This window comes from Gavialis gangeticus, unplaced genomic scaffold (genome assembly GCF_001723915.1).
Source record: "Gavialis gangeticus isolate Ggan-Ray unplaced genomic scaffold, GavGan_comp1, whole genome shotgun sequence".
Classification (NCBI taxonomy): Eukaryota; Metazoa; Chordata; order Crocodylia; family Gavialidae; genus Gavialis; species Gavialis gangeticus.
Genome location: NW_017728995.1, coordinates 64,518,651 through 64,536,871, shown reverse-complemented (window position 1 = coordinate 64,536,871; position 18,221 = coordinate 64,518,651). Strand labels below are relative to the sequence as shown.

The 18,221-nt window shown below is 38.2% G+C and overlaps 1 protein-coding gene across 5 annotated transcripts in view; it reads right to left on the bottom strand.

Annotated features, from left to right (window-relative positions):
• WDR33 (WD repeat domain 33) overlaps positions 1 to 18,221 on the bottom strand; it is a 116,850-nt gene that overhangs the window by 93,912 nt on the left and 4,717 nt on the right. For 2 of the 5 annotated variants that reach the window (XM_019503724.1, XM_019503727.1), the window contains exons 3-7: positions 17,574 to 17,642; positions 17,019 to 17,123; positions 15,508 to 15,603; positions 14,823 to 14,974; positions 12,961 to 13,058 (exon numbers count right to left, since the gene is read on the bottom strand). In XM_019503724.1, coding sequence (XP_019359269.1) covers positions 12,961 to 13,058; positions 14,823 to 14,974; positions 15,508 to 15,603; positions 17,019 to 17,123; positions 17,574 to 17,642 — 520 coding nt within the window. The other 3 variants (XM_019503723.1, XM_019503725.1, XM_019503722.1) reach the window with 3 other exon arrangements.

Genomic DNA, 18,221 nt, shown 5'->3' with positions numbered 1-18,221 from the left:
GTTATTTAATATGTTGGCTTTGTCATCTGATATAAAACATTAGGATTTTATATCTTTTCAAGCTTTTCTTTAAAAAATTACCAAATTAAATGCATTAATTGTTGGACTCAGAAATGGACTATGGAATTTATCATGCTAACTGTACACTGAATAAAAACAAAATTCCATTACTCAATGTTAAATTTTCTTCCTTGCATTTTTAATAGTTGTCCCCTTGCTCTTTTTTATGAGACAGAGTCTCTAATTTTTTTTTAAAGATAAATATTTAGGTATTATGGTAAATTTCTCATGACACTTTTATTCATCTCTTCTCTACACAAAAGACTCCTAGCTTTTTCACTCTCCTTGTACACTTTTTCAGGACTTTAATAATCACCAGCATCAAATAGTGCATACAACTTGTACTTTATTTTTTTAAATAAGGTATCCCTAACCAAGTATGGTATTCCAGATGACAGCCTGATATCAATCTATAATTACATTGTTATACTTAATGCTATTCTTTCATCTATAAGCCAAATGCCTGAAGTCATGTATACCTGCAGAAATCGATATCAGGAATGGTAGGCCCTCACCAGTGAGCTCCCCATATCAGAGACAACATAGACTAGTTCAGCGCCTTCAACCTCACACCATTGCTTCTGGATTATGGAGTCTGAAAGGGTATTTATTTTCCCTCCATAAACTCTACTTTCCCACTTTTAGTCTTGAAAATCCGTGAGTTCAAGATACCATAATCAGAACATCCGATTAAATATTTTCTTCTAAAGGAAATGGAGCCAAAACATTTCAGAGATACTGATTTCAATGTGAAGGTTTCTGAGGTAGACTCGGAGTCACTGACAAAAAGCTCTGCATCAAAAACTTGCTCTTTTTTAGTCAAAATAGATATTGTGAGAAATTTTGAAAGTTATGTCCAGAAGCCAAATACATTCTCTTTTTTGCTTCAAAAATTAAAAAACAAAATGAGGTAAAGGGATGTGAAGCATTTTCTAACACTAGTCCAGGGAAGAGTACAAGCAAACAGTACCCTTACTAGAAAAAGGAATGCAACCCAGACTCTTATAAGTGTCGTCTCTTGAAGAAAGAAGAGGAACACAGGAAAACCCCCATGTTTAACCCAAACTTGGAAGAAACTAGAAGAAAGCTTAGATACTTTATTAAAGACAAGAATATTATAGTGATGTTCCTCATTCTCTCTGGAATAAGACTAATGCAGTTCCAGCCTCATCAGGACTTCAACCCTTCATCCTAACACAGGCACTGCACTTCTGGAGAGATGGAAATGTTAATGGTGCCGAAGACCTTTGGCAAAGACAGGTCCAAAGAGAACAGTGAAAAGCCTGGTATCTAATCTGCAACAAAACAGGACATGAAGGTTCCTGTATCACCATCAAATTCTGACCTTACTTTAACACTATATCAGACTGACATGCAAAAATGGCACCAGTATCTTTGAGCAAAGCTGGTTAAACCCGAAGTGATTCAAGCATAGATGCAAATACGCTAGTTCCATAACAGGTTAATCCAAATCAGTTCCTAATACTGTCCAAATAGAGTATGTGAAAAGCTTTGATGCAAAGCAGTCTAGAGTGAAATGGTGCCTCAAAAAACTTAAGTTTAAACTTACCACTTCAAGCACATGGTGTTTTGGTAGTGAAGATGGTTCACTTAACAAGGCATTGGAAATCAGAAATATAATCTAGTGCAAAGCCTTGAAGTGATGGGGCTCACAGATGGGGCTTTCATTTTGAGGAAAAATCTTTCTAAGTACTCTGGGTCAGCTGTTTGGACTGCTCTAATGGACACTTCTACGATGTATTTTAAATATTTGTGACATCAGTTAGAATCATAGGAAGTCAGGGATGGGAAAAAGCTCAGGAGCTCCTACAGTCCAGCCCACTCAGGGCAGGATCACTCCCAACTAAACCATCCTAGTCATGTGTCTTTCTAACCTGCTCTTGAAAATTTCCAGGGATGGAGATTCCACAGCTTCCCTAGTAGCCTGTTCAAATCCTTAGCCATCCTCAGGTCACAGCAAGTTCCTCCTAAACTCCAACCTAAATTTCCTCTGCTGCAGCCTGAAGCCACTGCTCCTAGTCCTATCCCCAAAAGCCAAAAAAGAAAAAGTCAATCTCCAGATCCTTCTCTTAAATCACCCTTCAGGTATTTGAAGACTAATCAAATCTCCTCTGCAGTCTTCCCTTCTCCACACTAAACTGTCCTACTTTTGAGCCTTTCCTTATCATGGTTCCCAGATACCTAATCATTTTTGTCATTCTCCACTGGACTCTCTCTCAAGAAGGATGTGAACAGCAGATTTGAAGAGAGAGGGTGGGAGAGGGATAGATCACAGCTGGACATAGTACTCTGAGGTCTCACCAGTGCTGAATCAAGCAGAAGAATAACTTCCCTTGACTTGCAAAAGATGTTCCTGTTAATACAACCCAGTACGCAGTCAGGTTTTCTTTTGGCAACAAGAACATATTTTTGGCTCCTACTCAGTTTATGGTCCACTATAACCTTCTTTCTCTGCGCTACTGCAGTATAGCCAATCATTCCTCAGTCTGTATTTGTGAATGCTATTATTCTGTACCAAATGCAGGAATTTGCACTTGTCCTTTCAGAACTTCATCAGATTGATTTGGTTGATCAAATTTCTCCACTTTATCCAAGTCATTCTGGATCCTAACCTCTCCTCCAGAGGGTCTGTCACTCCATCCAACTTATCTACCCATCTGATAAGCATGCACTCAATCCTATTGTCCAAATATTTAACTATGATGTTAAACAATACTGGACCTAGGACAGACGCCTAGGGAACCACATTCGATACCACCTTTTCACTGTAAATTGACGCATCGATGACTAGTTGAGTGCAACAATCCAATTAGTTGTTTATCTACCTTGCAAAACTTTCATTTTATCTGTATTTTCTTAGCTTAATGAGAATATTGTGGGAGAGTGTTGAAAGCTTTGCTAAAAGTTGAAGTATATCACATCCACTGCTTTCCCTACATCTGCAGAGCCTGACACCTTATCATAAAAGAAAAATCAAGTTGGTTAGGCATAAGCTGCCCTTGGTGAATTTATGCTGGCTGGTCCTGTTCATCTCCTTTTCCCTCTGAAACAGATTCCCTGAGGACCTGGCTCTATGACCTTTCCAAGATCAGACTTACTCTGGTCTGTAATTCCCTGGATCCGTCTTCTTCCCATTCTTAAAGATGGGCACCATATTTGTCCTTCCCAATCATCCAGAACTGCACCCAATCTCCATGAGTTCTCAAAAAGAATAACTGATTTCCTTCAGTACCCTAGGCTGTATCCCATCCAGCCCTATTGACCTAAAAGCATCTAGCATCTCTAAATCCATAACCTGTTCTTCCACTGCTCTAAGCTATTTGCCTCTTTCCTTATCTTTACTGTTAACTATACTCATCACCTAGTAGCTTATTTGTGAAGACTTAAGTAAAAAAGAGATAAAATACTTCAGCCTTCTCTGCATCATCTATAACTAGACTGCCTTTTACATTATGGGACCTACACTTCCTTTGGTCTTCTTACTTCTGACATACTTGTGGAATCCCTTTTATTTCTTTTTATATTAATAGCTCCAGGCAGCATATCCATACAAATATCCTCCCAGGGCAAAAGATACTCTTCTCCTAAACCCAAGACACAGCATTATACCTACCCATGTAAAATACTGTATGGCTGCATGTGTATTTTTTTTTTTTTTAATTTGCTGAGCTTCCTTTCTGCTACTAATGCAACAATAAAGATGAAAGTTTACACAAGTAGTTAATGAAGAATTCAATGATATGCCATGCATTAACATTTTAAAAGTTAAAGGTTTGAGAAAGAAAAAACTCCTATTGTACTAACTACAAAAGTACTCAAAGCTCCTCAGAGAAGTATAACTCTGAGCAAACTTTAAAGTGTTAATAGCATTCAAAACTAATATGAAGCATCACATGTATGTAAATTAATTACATTGTGACTGGGCAAAAATGCACCAAACTAACATTCCAAATCAAAACAGAGAAAGATTCACAAATACCAATGCCCCATGGCCAAAGTAGCCCAACAAAGACAGCAGGCAAAACGATTTTTAAAAGAGTAAATTTTATTTGGACTAACTGAGGATACATGGATATACAAACAATGGACAGTCAACAGAAATGGATCTGGAGTCCTTTAGCTGGCCATGGCCAAGAAAAGGTAATGGGAAGGTTCCAGAAAGAGTCAAGGCACTGGTAAATCATCAATATATCCCAAAGCAAGGCAGGGGTGATGGGAGATGATTGCTTACTTAAAGCCTTGGAAAGTTAAAATCTTAGCAAACACTTGGGCTGATTTCTTGTTGGGAACTAAACTCCCAAAAGCAAGATTCCTGTGAAGTCAACATTTTTTGAAGAAATACTTATTATTTCTTAGCCAATTAAAATGTCTGATCTACAGAACATATGTTAATACACCTGCAGAATACAATGTGGTAAAATTTATATTACTATGAAAACCTTAACTTCTCCCATCCCTAATAATACTTAAATACATGGCCATATCATTGCAACAATGTAATTTTTATACCTAATTTCATCAAAGCTACATTAATTTTCTTAGCTTTCCCCAGAGTTGGGACCATATCCACCATATTTTATAGTAGCAAGGTAACAAAAATAGGGGAGGGTGTTTCTGGCTCTCCCAATAGGAATACATAGCTTAAGAATATCTCATTCTATGAAGCAATTCAAACTGCTTGTATAGGAATAAAAGACCAAAGGAAGGAATCTTTAATGCCATTTTTGCAGTACCCTCACAGGAAGGGGCTTTTTTTGTATTGAAAGAGACTGTGATCAATTTTTAATACTTTGTTGTTTTAAAACAAAATACTTTCCCTCCTATGAGCTATCAACCTCATTGTACTTAAGCCCTCAACACACACACTTTGTACCAAAAGACAGCCACAATTTCTAAACAGACAACTTGACTAAGACTTAAGTGAGACAAGATAAACAATTTTTTTTGTGGAGGATGCCTGAAACCCAGAAGTTTCATGTTCCACATAGAGGGCCTGTGAGCCCACCTTTGGCCTAAAGATTCATGCTTTGCCCAAAACAAAAGCATGAAATCGCATGTGCTGGGCAAGGAGGATTAGATGCTATTCGCTCTGTCAGTCACTCCTCCAGTGCTGCAAGTGCTAAGAACTACTGTGAAGTGATGGCAAGGGCTTCTTCCACTTAACCCCCCCACCAAAAAAAATTGATGACAATGCAGAAGTACTATTTAGTCCAAGAGTCCAAACGTACATTGCATTAAACATGTGTTGAAACTCTAGGCAGACCTGTCATAGTATAACTGACTCTCGCTTTTGTGAAGATTAGCAGGCTACCTAGCAATTAGCAGCTCACCTGAGCAGAACCATCATCTCAAAGCTACAAGAGTGTCCCATTTCACTTTCTGAACAAAAATGATATTAAGATGCGTTGCAAGAACAGCAGCAGATTCATAAGAGTCCAGCCAGTAAAAGCAACCATAGATAGCTTCAGGATCCTATCCCAGGAGCATTATCAGTGATGACAGAGGCAGCAGCCAAAAAAAAAAAAAAGATATATGTGCTTAAGAAGTTTGTCTATATTAGGAAAGGTGTTCAAGTGTTAGTTAATGTTACCTATTCCCATATAACCTTTGAGCCTCTCCCCTTAAATATGTAAACTGTGGGACAGGTGAAATAGGCATGCAGCTGCATCTCAATGGTTTACTCTGAATTATGTGAGGAAGGCAAAGGAAAATATCTCCATGCTTTTTAATTTTAGCCCAAAATCAAAAAGATGGCAGCCCAGGATATCCAGCCACAAAAGATTTACTCCTTCAGAATTTCTTTAGCTATAAAAATTGCACCACAATTAAAGCAAATGTCACATTGAAAATGAGGAAGAAAATAGTATTAGTGTTGTAAGGACTAATTAGTTCCAGTAATGCTCAAAAAAATAAGCCAGGAAAACACTGTTCACAATTATGCATTCTAAGGAGAAACAATTCCTGAAGGATTGAAATTTTTTCCTATGCAAGCATCTGTGGAGACTCCCAGAAATTCTTTAAAAGCAATTAGGGCAAGAAATTCCTTAATTTTTAAATTACATCACTGAAGATGGAGTAATTACAGAAGTAAGCTGAAGTACATAGATGTAAGCGCTGTCCAAGGCTAAAGAGCAAGTCAACGTAGACACAGGAATTCTGTAGGACTCAAGAATTTTGATTCTCAGGATTTCAACTCTTGAGGCTACATTTCTTCAGAACACAGTTAAGAAATTTTGTTGTGATGGTGGGGAAAAAACAAAACAAAGAAAATAAACAAAAAAACACTGCTTACATGAAAACTCGGGCTTTGCCTCTAGGCTGAGATAGCTGGGATCCATGAACTGAATTGTAAAATGGATAAAAGTCAAGACACTTTAAAGGTATTTTACTATGAAACAAAGGTCCGGAAGCGGAGCACACAAAAGTAGGAAAACAAATTTCTTCAAAGTTACTGAAATCAGACTGCTAATAGAGTACTGTGCAATTTAAGAAAAAAGTACGAGCAGGAGATTTCTGTTTTGGAATGTATGCATGTGTGCGCACATGCACACAGAATTTTTGCAGGACTGGCTGGTATTCACCTGAGAGTTCTGAAGGAACTAAAAGGTGACACTGCCAGAACTGTTGGCAATGGTATGTAACCTACTGTTACAAATGAGCTCTGTGCCAAAGGACTGGCCAGTTGCCAACATAACACCCCATCTTCAAGAAGGGCTCCAGAGGTGATCCTGGGAACTACAAACCAGTAAGTCTCACTTCCATCCCTGGCAAGTTGGTAGAATCTATAATAAAGAATAATATCAGCAATCTTATGGACAAATAAATATATTTTTTCTAGGGAAAAGTCTGAATGATTTTTGTAAAGGGAAATCCTGCCTCAATCTGCTGGAACTCTTTGACGGTATCAACAAACATGTGGACAAGGGGGAACCAGTTTATATAAAATATTTGAACTTTCAAAAGCCTTTGAGAAGGTTCCTCACCAAAGGCTTTTAGAAAAACTGAGCTGCCATGGGGTTGAAGGGAAGGTTCTTTTGTGGACTGAGAGCTGGTTAAAAGCAACCAAGCAAAGGGTAGGTCTAAATGTTTTTTTTTCAGGATGGAGGGAGGAAAAATGTGGGTCCCACTGGGATCTGTGCTGGGTCCAATTCTGTTCACCATTTTCATCAGTGATCTGAAAATAGGGATGCACAGTCAAATATCCAAATTTGCAGATGATACCAAAATATACTGCATAGTTAAGTCCCATGCTGATGGAAGCAAGGTGCAGAAAGATCTCACCAAGCTAAGTAAGTGGGCAAAAAAAAGTGGCAGATGGACTTCAATATTGACAAATGCAAGGAAAATATACCTGGTGAAAGATAGCCTCAACTATATATACACAATGCTGGGTTCTGAACTAGCTGTTAGGACTCAGGGAAGAGACTTTGCGGTCACTGTAGATAGTTCTCTAAAAAGTCAGCTCCATGTACAGCCGCAACCAGAAAAAACAATAAAATGTTGGCCATCATTAAGAAGGGAACTAAAACTAAAAGGGAGAACATCATCATATCACTACACAAATCCAGGGTGTGCCCACATCTTGAATATAATGTAGAGTTCTGGTCTCCACATCTCAAAAAAGGATGTAACAGAATTAGAAAAGGTACAGAGAAAGGCAAGCAAAATGATCAGGGGTATGGAGCTGTTGCCATACCAAAAGACACTAAAAAGGCTAGGACTCTTCAGTTGGGAAAGGATACAGTTGAGGAGGGATGTGAGAGGTCCACAAAATCATGAAGGTTATGGACCAAGTGAAGAGGGAACTGTTATTCACCAAGTCCTAGAATACTAGAACTAGGGGGCACCTGCCAAAATTTACAGGAGACAGGTTTAAAACTAATAAAAGTACTTTTTAATGCAACATATAGTTAAATGGGTGCAGTTCACTGTCACAGGAGGTGGTGGAGGCAGACAGAATGGCCAGGTTCAAAAAGGGGGGGGGAGGGGCTGAAAAAATTCATGGATGAATAGATGATAGATCTATTAATGACTTTTGAACAGAACAGTTAGAAAGGTTTCTGCTGTAATCTCCAATAATGGTGGATGCCAGGGAGAACAATGAATAGGGGATAGATTGCTCCAGATATATTTGGTTCAATATCTTCCTCTAAAGCATCCACCCCTACCACCGTCAGCAACAGGATACTGGGCTAGATGGATCCTTGGTCTAACATAGTATTGTAGCTCTTACATTCATTCTATTTTTATGGGGACATGTGAATACTAAAAGTTGCCTAGTGCCTGATACAGTAAAACGCATGGAAAATCTGGAATTGCTCTTCCCCTGCCTCCCTCCAAAATAAGAAATGCATGCATGACCATGTCAGTCTGCATTTCAACTATGTGCACAATAGTCTGCCTGGTACTTGCTCTTGAATCTTAGTCAAATGAATCATATCTTAATGCTAGGATGTTTTGAAGTGCATTTGTAGGGAATATAAGGAAGCATATACGTAAATTTCTCAGACCAGTACTTTTATGACTACTTACACCATCACAAGCAGAGACCCAATCAGAACACCACACAAAGTCAAAAATGGCTATATGGCTCTTTAAAAATGAATAAAAAATTAAAAACCCAGAGAAGGAGAAAAGGTGTTCAATGAAGCATTTATTCTTTTCTGGATTATGGCTCCAGAAACTTTAAAGCAGTGGAAAAGCTTTGTTTCCTAATTTGCTTTTGGCTTAAGATTTTAAAAAAAACAAACCAAAACAAAACCCCTTAAAGTTTGACAAATGACTGCATCCACTCTTCATGTCACAACTCAATCCAAATCTGGATGTCCCAGATAGGGTGGACTTTTACAAGGAGTAAAACCCTTTACAATGACTAAAACCTATTTGATAAGTCTTTAAGAGTCCCTATTAAAAAAGACAGAATAATCTTGTTTAAAAAGAAGAGACTGAAGAGACACATTCAAGCATACTGAAAACTATGGATGGCTCACATTATATACAATGGCAACATATTCTACAGTAATGTAGGATCTAAGAATTCAAGAAAAATGGCATGTCGTTACCACTGATTTCTGTTCATACTGCTGGGTGCAATTTAGAAATGGCAGTTTTACAATGAAAGGTGTTTATATGTCTTTTTTGCCATATCAGTCCAAGACAAGTATCCTGAGATTTAAGACATCAGATAAGTGACCACCTGAATCTTTAAACAAATAAATAAATACGTCTTCAAAACTCTACTAGAGATAATGTCCCTTCATATATAACACTGCTACAGAAGTGCAAACATAGAAGTGGTCAGAAGGAAATGGGATGCCAGAAACACAAATCTTGTATTTCTGAAGGCTTTTTCTCATTTTTGTTTATTTCTCATCATTAGAAATGTCTTTGCAAAGACCTTAAAAAGTAATACAACACCCTCCCTTCCCCCACCCCTTCCTGGTCTTTCATAGTTATCTTCGCACCACTTGCTTCTTATCAAAACTATGTTTATACAAAGTATACATTGTGTCAAAACTGTGCTGACACTAAACAAGTCCATTTTAGTTTTCTACTAGTTCATGTTACATGGTTGCCATTTCAAAAAAATTGACACTATTATTTAATATGGGTCAGGACTGCTCAAGCCCAGCTTTGGTTTAGGGTAAAACAGAAGAAAATGGACAAGTGGAAGTTCAACACATAAGTGAACGGAAAACAAAGGACCGTTACCTAAAATGCTGCTGTACTGCTATTCATTCATGGCGTTTTCAACATAAAAGTCCCCTTACAAATAAGTTACATAAAAGGTGGCCTGTAAAGGGAAATACTGTTCCTTTATTATATGCCATAAGCAAAAAGGACATAATACTGAAAAGACTTTTTAAAAGATTAATTTTTAATGTAAAAAAAAAAAAACAGTTTTGAAAGACTACTATGATTGAAGAAATGGGGAAAGAATGACATTCAAAGAGTGAAAGCTGAGCAATTTAAACTAGGTGAATCTGGGTTAGAGTAAACAAAAAAAATACTTAAAACATTACGTTGTAAGAAAAGCAAAGCAAGGCACAAGCAGGTCACTATCTTAAATTATGTCAGAAAAAAAATAATCACTGGAATACTGCAAATGCTCCTCCGGAGACTGAAGAACTCCATCCTTCTTTCCTCCCCAATCAATCTTGTGCTCCCCCATTCCCAATTAACAGACAGTTTAACACCACTTAGAACTGGCTAGAAATGTTTCTAGAGGTCAACCTGAAGCCTTTCTCCACCCAAAGTGGAGAGTAAGCTGCTCCTGTCTACTGTAATACAGAAAACATATCAAGTCCCAAGAAATTTTATTATCTTACCAAGCAAGAGTTTGGTCCACTGCCTTTGCACTTTGGTACTGCTAGGGTAGGAGTAAACAGGAACCCTGATTTAATGACATGGCAGTGAATTACAAAAGATCATCTGACTTGTTTTCAAATACCATTCATGAGCTTGTTGCTACAGAATCAGTAGGAAGGAGTAAAGGAAATAGTCTCTCACAGTTGTGACATTTTTTGAAAATTAAGGAGTGGTTGCATTGACTTTTATATATAGATATTTATTAGCTGGGAGGATAGGGTAAAATTTTAAAAGTCAGTTTTGAGCCTAAACTACCCTGAGGCTCTACTTTAGTTATGCTGAACTTTAAAAGCATTAGTATTTACTGGAGCACTTAAGAAATGGCTTGTGTGAGAAAAGGAAGTACAGCATCAGTATATACAGATATGACTACATAAGAGAAGCTTTGTTTGAGGCATTCTGTCATTTTTAATTAACTCTAACATTACAACCTGCAGCTTACTGGAACCTTCCAGGACCAACGGCAGAAGCTTTTAAATTCTGTAATAAGCCAATATTTTTCCTGGCAATCATCCTAAATAAAGCACAAAAGCTCAATGTGTAGGGAGAAGATGAAGAAAGGTCTGAAGATTAACTTGGTATAGTAGTAGCTAAAAGAATTTCAGCTGCCACCCTGAAGATCATGATGCATCTTTTTCTACCCAGGAAAGGAAGCTCTCATGCAATTCTTTTAAATTGGTTACTGGAGTAGGAGAACTGGACAATGAAAAGTCCAGCTTCCTCCTTACCCTCCCCCTGCCAAAAAAAGTTTATTTTCTCATCATTTTTAAAAGCGTTTTCTGTTGTTGTTTAGTAAACAGCAACAAAAGTTCTTGTGAGAATCTGCATATTGGGTTGTGAAGACCTGACAATACTGCTCATTTACATCAGCTTTGTAAAAGTGCACTATACATACACTAAATAAAATTATACAGTAAATGTTATTTGCTTAATAGAACTATTTAAAAATATAAATATGATAGATTACAAAAAGCAGTTATGATGTATTGAAAAAATAAAAAATAATTCTATTTATGAAATGACCATACAATCCCAACCTTCACATAAAAGAAAGAAATCCGGTGCAAGTATCATTACATACAAGTCTGAAATGCTTTTGTTGCCTTGTTTATGAGACCTCCATGCAAGAAGGATGATAAGTAAGAGTTAAGAAGTTTATTACGACTCACATGCTAGACTAAACTCTATAGTAATACCGTCCTTGTTTCTGCTGTATAATCTAACTGAACAGTTAAGAGTGATTGCATTGGGTATAAGTCAATCCAGAATTTGATCCTTTATACAGCACCCATCACAAGTCTCCAAACCAATGGATGCTTTGGGTTAAAAAAATAGAAGTGATATGTCCTAGAAATGTTTGCTAACTCCTGAGAGGAATGGAGCCTCCTGCAGTCAATGTCTTTTTGCTGGGAAAAAAAAAAATCACTGCAAGGTTATGGGAGCCTGATGTTTCTTCATAATAATGAAATTCAAAGAAATAACAAATCTGTACCATTAGAACAGAGTCTAAAAGCCAAGAGAAGTAGGAGCCTTCTGCTCTATAAAAAAAAAAAAACAGTGCAGGTCCAGGTATGAAACTTAAGATTTTTAAATCCTTTTCACCAGAAAAAAGTGTCAAATGAGTACAGACACTGAGGCCAAAAATCCTAGCATTTCAAGGTGCATCTTTCTCTGTTGTCTCCCTGGATGCCAGCATCCTGTCAATATACCATGGTATGAAAGCTGTGTTTATACAGCCCTTCATGGTTTTATTCCATTAACTGTACTATATTATGTAGCATTCCAACATGTGAAAATTATCAGACACAGTCAAAACTAGGTGACATTTTCCAAGAGAAAGGATAGTTCATATACATTATGTCCACTAATTGACATGGTTGAGGAAAAGGAGGTAGAAGACCCCTGAACAGTAACTAGAAGAAAAGAAGCAGAAGTTTCTTCATGTAGATGCTGGACAGCAATTATGGAATTCAGAAGCCAATACATTTCCGGTGTGTAGTGTTTGGTGGGGTCAAAGTGCAACTGTTTTGCACATCTAATGTCATGTTTCCCTTTGGAATTAATAAACAGGACCGATTTCCCTTTGAATAAACCTGAGTGAAATGAGTGCCTCCAGAGTTACTTCCTTGAAAAACAGCACATTCTGCATGAGCATGTGTGTTCTTGAGCAAATGTTAATGATTAAACACCGAAGAAAGATTAAGAATATATCTGCCTTTCTAACTGCTGCTTCTTCCAACATTAGGAGTAGGAAAAAGCATCCTTATATCCAACAGCTAGAGTTTAAACAGGTGTTGACATAAAATAATGTAAATCTGAATGCCTGTCTAGCTGTATACTGGGAGATACCAATAGCAGCAGTCACCAACTGAAAGATATGCTTGAAAGATTTAAAGTAGGGATGTTATACAAAAATGGACATAAGCTGGTACTTCTGTATTGTGAAAAACTTAATTACAAGAAGCTTTCCCCCTCTTGAAATACCCCAATCAGTACTATTTGTACACATACCTCGAAGAATTCTCTCCTCATGGCAACGTAGAAAGTCCCAGATTCTAACAGTGCCGTCATCAGAGCATGTAGCAAATTTATTATCCGTGGGTGAGAAACTGTTACATGAAGACACACAGCAGGGGAAAGAAGTCAGCATTTAGCAGATTATCTATGCTTCTCAGACAGGGCAAAATTAAACTGTAAGGTGTTATACACTGACGGATGCATTTGAACATAGGGACCCTGTGTTAAGTGAACACAGTGTCTGCACAATACTCTGAATTTAGCATATGATTTACTCCTGCACTTGAGTTCCCAACCAAATAGAAAAAAAAAAAATAGAAAATTATACTTAGTTCTACCCTACCTATGAATGCATCCAGCAGTACCATGGGACCAACAGCAACATATATAAGACTTAACAGGAAATGGAGCCCTAGATTTCCATACTGTTGACAGCTGTATACAGAAAGTGACCCTGTGCAGAAGCATAGGGATATGGCACCAAGAGCAAAATTCCTCTTCAGCCACAGATGCCTTGCAGCAAAAGAAGCAAAAATTAAATGGTGATGGAGAAAAGAAAGAGGCTACTGTTACTTCCAGCTGAATTGGTGTTAAAAAATTCTTATATAAAGCATGTTCTACTCATATGAGAAGGAATAGAGGGAGTCTACAGCCACAGAAGAAGCTTCCATACAGATCAATATTGCTTGATGAAAGCCACTGGGAAGAGGGTAGGAGTTTAACCATGTGATTTGGGTCAGAACATCTCCAGCAACTGACAGGCAGCCAATTCCTCTTTTGATGCAGTAAAAGACCAAAGAAGAGTCTGTTCAGTTAATTCCAAAGCAGCCTCCTTGAAGTCCCAGATCTTTATGACCAGGAGGGGGCTTAAAATATTGGAGAATGAACATGATACACCAACCAAAAACTGCTTCCAATGTAAGTATTATTTGTAATCAAACTCTGCCAAGAAATCCTGCATCTTATCAAAGAGGAAAATGGGGACCTCAATGGAAAAAGTGTTTCTGTGGCAGTGAACCTCTTACCATGAAAGGCCAGCACCACAACTGAAGAAACACTGCTTTAGCTTTATTTGGGTCTGCAGCTCCTCTTCAGGCTTACTTTAAAAGCATTTCTTCTATTTACATTTCTTACTAAAAGATTATATGCAGGTTTACTTTAGAAAACATCTTTCATTTACATCTTACTGAGAAAATATCACTTAAAATTCCATTTGTCATATAAAATAGACATTTTCACAACTGAGGCATCAACACTGAACCAGGAGAATGTCCTACAGTCTTCTTTTCAATGGTATGCTTACATTTTCAAAGCTTGAAGAACCCATTCAATATTAACATTAGACTTCTGGATGTGGCAATCTGTGTGGGTCTTTAGTATTAGTGGAAACCTTGGCCTCACCAAGCCAAGCAGTTCTTCACTTTATTTAGCTTTTTATTCTTTTGTGAGAACTATGCAGCTGTTTTATTTCTGAAGGCTTTATATTTTATTCAGTTAGATTATTAAAGACTGAATTCTTTATTTGGAATGAAATTGTAGTCTTACACAGTATGTATAAAAAGGAATAACTGATACACATTGTCACCATATATAAATGAAAAGAATACCAGTGCAAAATGCGGCAGACAAATACATCTCTAACATATTGCAGAGGCGGATACTGGGACAATACTACTTCAGAAAGGTGCCAGCAAAACGGTGAGAATGTGGAAACAAAAGAAAATATTGTGTTTATGTAGTGCAGGAAATTTCCCAGAATCTGACAGAGCCCATGCACTTCAGCACCCAGAATACATTTAGAGAACAGTCTAATCATGGCAATAGGTACTACAGAAAATGGTATATTGTGTATAAACCTGGCCTCTCTAATCGCCTCCTTATGTGCCTGGAACATCTTGACGTTGTTCATGTTGGACTGCCAGTATTTCACATATCCTCCGTGGTCTGCTGTCAGCATCCACATATCATTGTGTGACCAAGTCATGGCCCTTACAGGGCTGTCGTGAGCCTGCGAAGTCAGAAACAGAATTTCTAGCAGACAAGTTCATATTTACCAATTATGACAGAGGAATCTAAACAAATCAAGACTAGTTGGAACTGCCAGCTCTTTAGAGAAAAAACATCTTCTATTCTCATGTGCACAAGGCAAAACAACTGTTTGCTCTTCACAAGAATATTACTTGTATTTTGTCTCATGAACACTTTATAAAATTATAAATCCTCTCAATATGAGCTAAGCAAGGGCACATGGTGCCAGAAAGCGTCCAACAGCTCTTTCAACTATACAGTTGGTCTAAAAAAAAGTATCACAACAAAATACTTGTGTCCTGGTATTTTAACAGGAGCAAGTATCCTTACAAACATTGAGATGGAGCTAGAAAAATTAAATCAAATGCCCAAGATTAGCATAGGAGTCAGGGTCAGATCAGGATCAGAATAAAGGGATGTTCTGCATTCAGAACACCAGCCCATGATAGGTAAGTGGAAATTCATTTGCTAGAACATTCAGGAAGATGCAGACAACTCTCCAGAGACACTTACTTGTAATATTGTTTCAAAGTTGAAAGTGAGTCCATTCCATAGCGTAAACTCTCCACTAGAAGCCCCAGTAACCAAACGTCTCCCTTCAGGAGTCCACTACAAAAGAACAGTTGAATGAGCATTGTTGTGACATGATCTTTTTCTTCTGTACCACTGAGTTGGCTGGGTATCTAGAACATTTTTCTGACTGCAGTGGAAGGCAAGCTAAAAACATTTAAAGGACAGGCATACAGCATAGGTCTTAGGTCTTTTGACACCTATGATACCAGCTCAAATCCAGTCCAAGACAGTCTAGACCAAGCCATATCCATTAGAAATAAATTGGAGTCACAAGACCCATTTCATACAGATGACTGGGCAACTGCCCACAGCAAACACACTATTACTTAGTACCATGATACACTTGCTGGAAGTCTGACAGACTGCAAGGGTGAAATAGACATGGGGACCAAACTACCTCATAGATTTCATAGACTTTAGAGCTGGAAGGGACCTCGAAAGATCATCAAGTCCAGCCCCCTGCCCAAAGGGCAGGGGGTCAGCTGGGGTCATAGGATCCCAGCAAGATAAGCATCCAATTTGCTCTTGAAGGTGTTCAATGTAGGTGCTTGAACCACCTCTGATGGAAAGCTGTTCCAGACCTTGGGGGCTTGGACAGTAAAGAAATTCTTCCTTATGTCCAGCCTGAAACGGTCTTGCAGGAGTTTATAACCGTTCAGCCTCATCATCCCTTGGGGCGCTCTGGTGAACAAATGCTTCCCCAGATACTGGTGGTCACCTCTGATAAACTTATAGGTGGCCATCAGGTCACCCCTGAGCCTGCGCTTTTCCAGACTAAATAGCCCCATAGCTCTCAGCCTGTCGTTGTAAGGTCTGTTTTCTTGACCTCAGATCATGCGTGTGGCTCTTCTCTGGACTCTCTCAAGCTTCTCCACATCCTTTTTGAATTGCGGAGCTCAAACCTGGACGCAATACTCCAGCTGCGGCCTCACCAAGGCTGAGTACAAGGGGAGAATGATGTCCTGGGATCTGCTCGAGAAGCATCTATGGATGCAAGTCAGCATTTTGGTTGCTTTACTAGCCGCAGCATCACATTGAAGGCTCATGTTCATCTTGTGGTCAATGATGACCCCCAAGTCTCTTTCTTCCGTAGCACTAGCCAGAGTAGCACTGCTGAGCCTATAAGAATGCTGCCTTTAGATAGCCTCTTTTGCCTTTAGATGGCCATTGAAGTCAGTATTTAGGAACACTGACAAAAATGGCTTTGAGGAAATCAGACCATGCAAATGACAAAAATAAAACTGACTTATATTAACATCTCATTGTCCAAGGTATCTGTGAAAGAGGTGAGGCACACCAGTTTTGTTTCTGAAAGCCTTTAAGTGCACATACCTTTTCCCTGCTAATCAGTTTTTATTTTTTTATCTAGCTTTTAAAAAAGAAGTATGCTGTTGATTATAAGTTAGCAAGCTGGAGAATAACTCTCTAAGCAAAGCCAACACAATACTTACCCTGACAACAAACACTGGACATTTTACTTTATTGGTAGATGTCCTAACAAATTTTGTTGTTACAGCATTCATAGGGTTATTCAGCATTCCAATTGGAGGGACAAGCTGCAAAAGAAAGAAATAACAACATTAGTTACAGTTGCAACCTGTACCATTGGAAACAATGAAAAAGCAGGAAAGTCCAAAAACCTTATTTCTGAAAAGAAATAAAATCAGTGAAACTGAAAATGTCTGTTTAGAAGATTTTTCTTTTCCATCTCATGGACACATGCTAAGCCATCATCTCAAATGCAAACAACCTTTCAACATGGGCTTTAGCAAGCCTGTTCTGCTAAAAGAGAACTGAGTAACTCCGAGGAACTGAGCAAGCCCACCAAGCCACCAGGGCTTTCTTCCTGGGACAAACATTTCTTTAGTGCAGGGTAATACAGAATGATACAAACATTTTTGTCACCTCTCAAAGGCAAAAATGAGCTTGGTTTTACACAGGTGGAATAGGGAGAAGAGTATTATTGTCCACAACAAAATTTCAACATGGAGAAAGGATTTACTTACATCATTATAATATCCTGCATCAGGCTGGATTGCTCTCATGTCTCGCTGGTCTCTTTGCCATACTCTATTCTGTAAAAAAAACAAAAAAGCTGACATTATTGATGCATTTAAATGTTACAAAATAGGAAGAATTTTACGAAGAGCATGTCTGAGAAATGCTGCATCCATTGAGTAAGTTCTAAAATAAATTCAAGTAGAAAATTTTTGGCTTTGACTTGTAGGCTTTACGACCTTAGGCAGAAGGAAGATGGAAAAGGATTTTAAGGAAAGTTTAATATCTGAACTATTTGTTACAACAGCATCCAAAGGCTCCAGTCATGGTTGGGACCACTGTTCTCCATGCATTGTGTATCCTACAATAAATTTGTACATAAAACAGCGAAAGGTAGTTTAGTAAGTTGCATTGGACATTCCTATACAAGCAATACCTTCAGCTCTTACAAGAGCTTTGCTCTGCAGTAATCAATCTACATAATCTAGGATCTGTGTTAACAATCTTTTGGGCTAAGTATACACAGTCAAAAAGCCCAAGGCTGAATCAATTCAATCCACGAAGGTCAGTCTAAGCTGCATAGACTGAACCGATAAGCAACTGAACAGACATTCACTTTTGATTCTGGAAATGCAGCCACATGCCTGCAGTAGCCT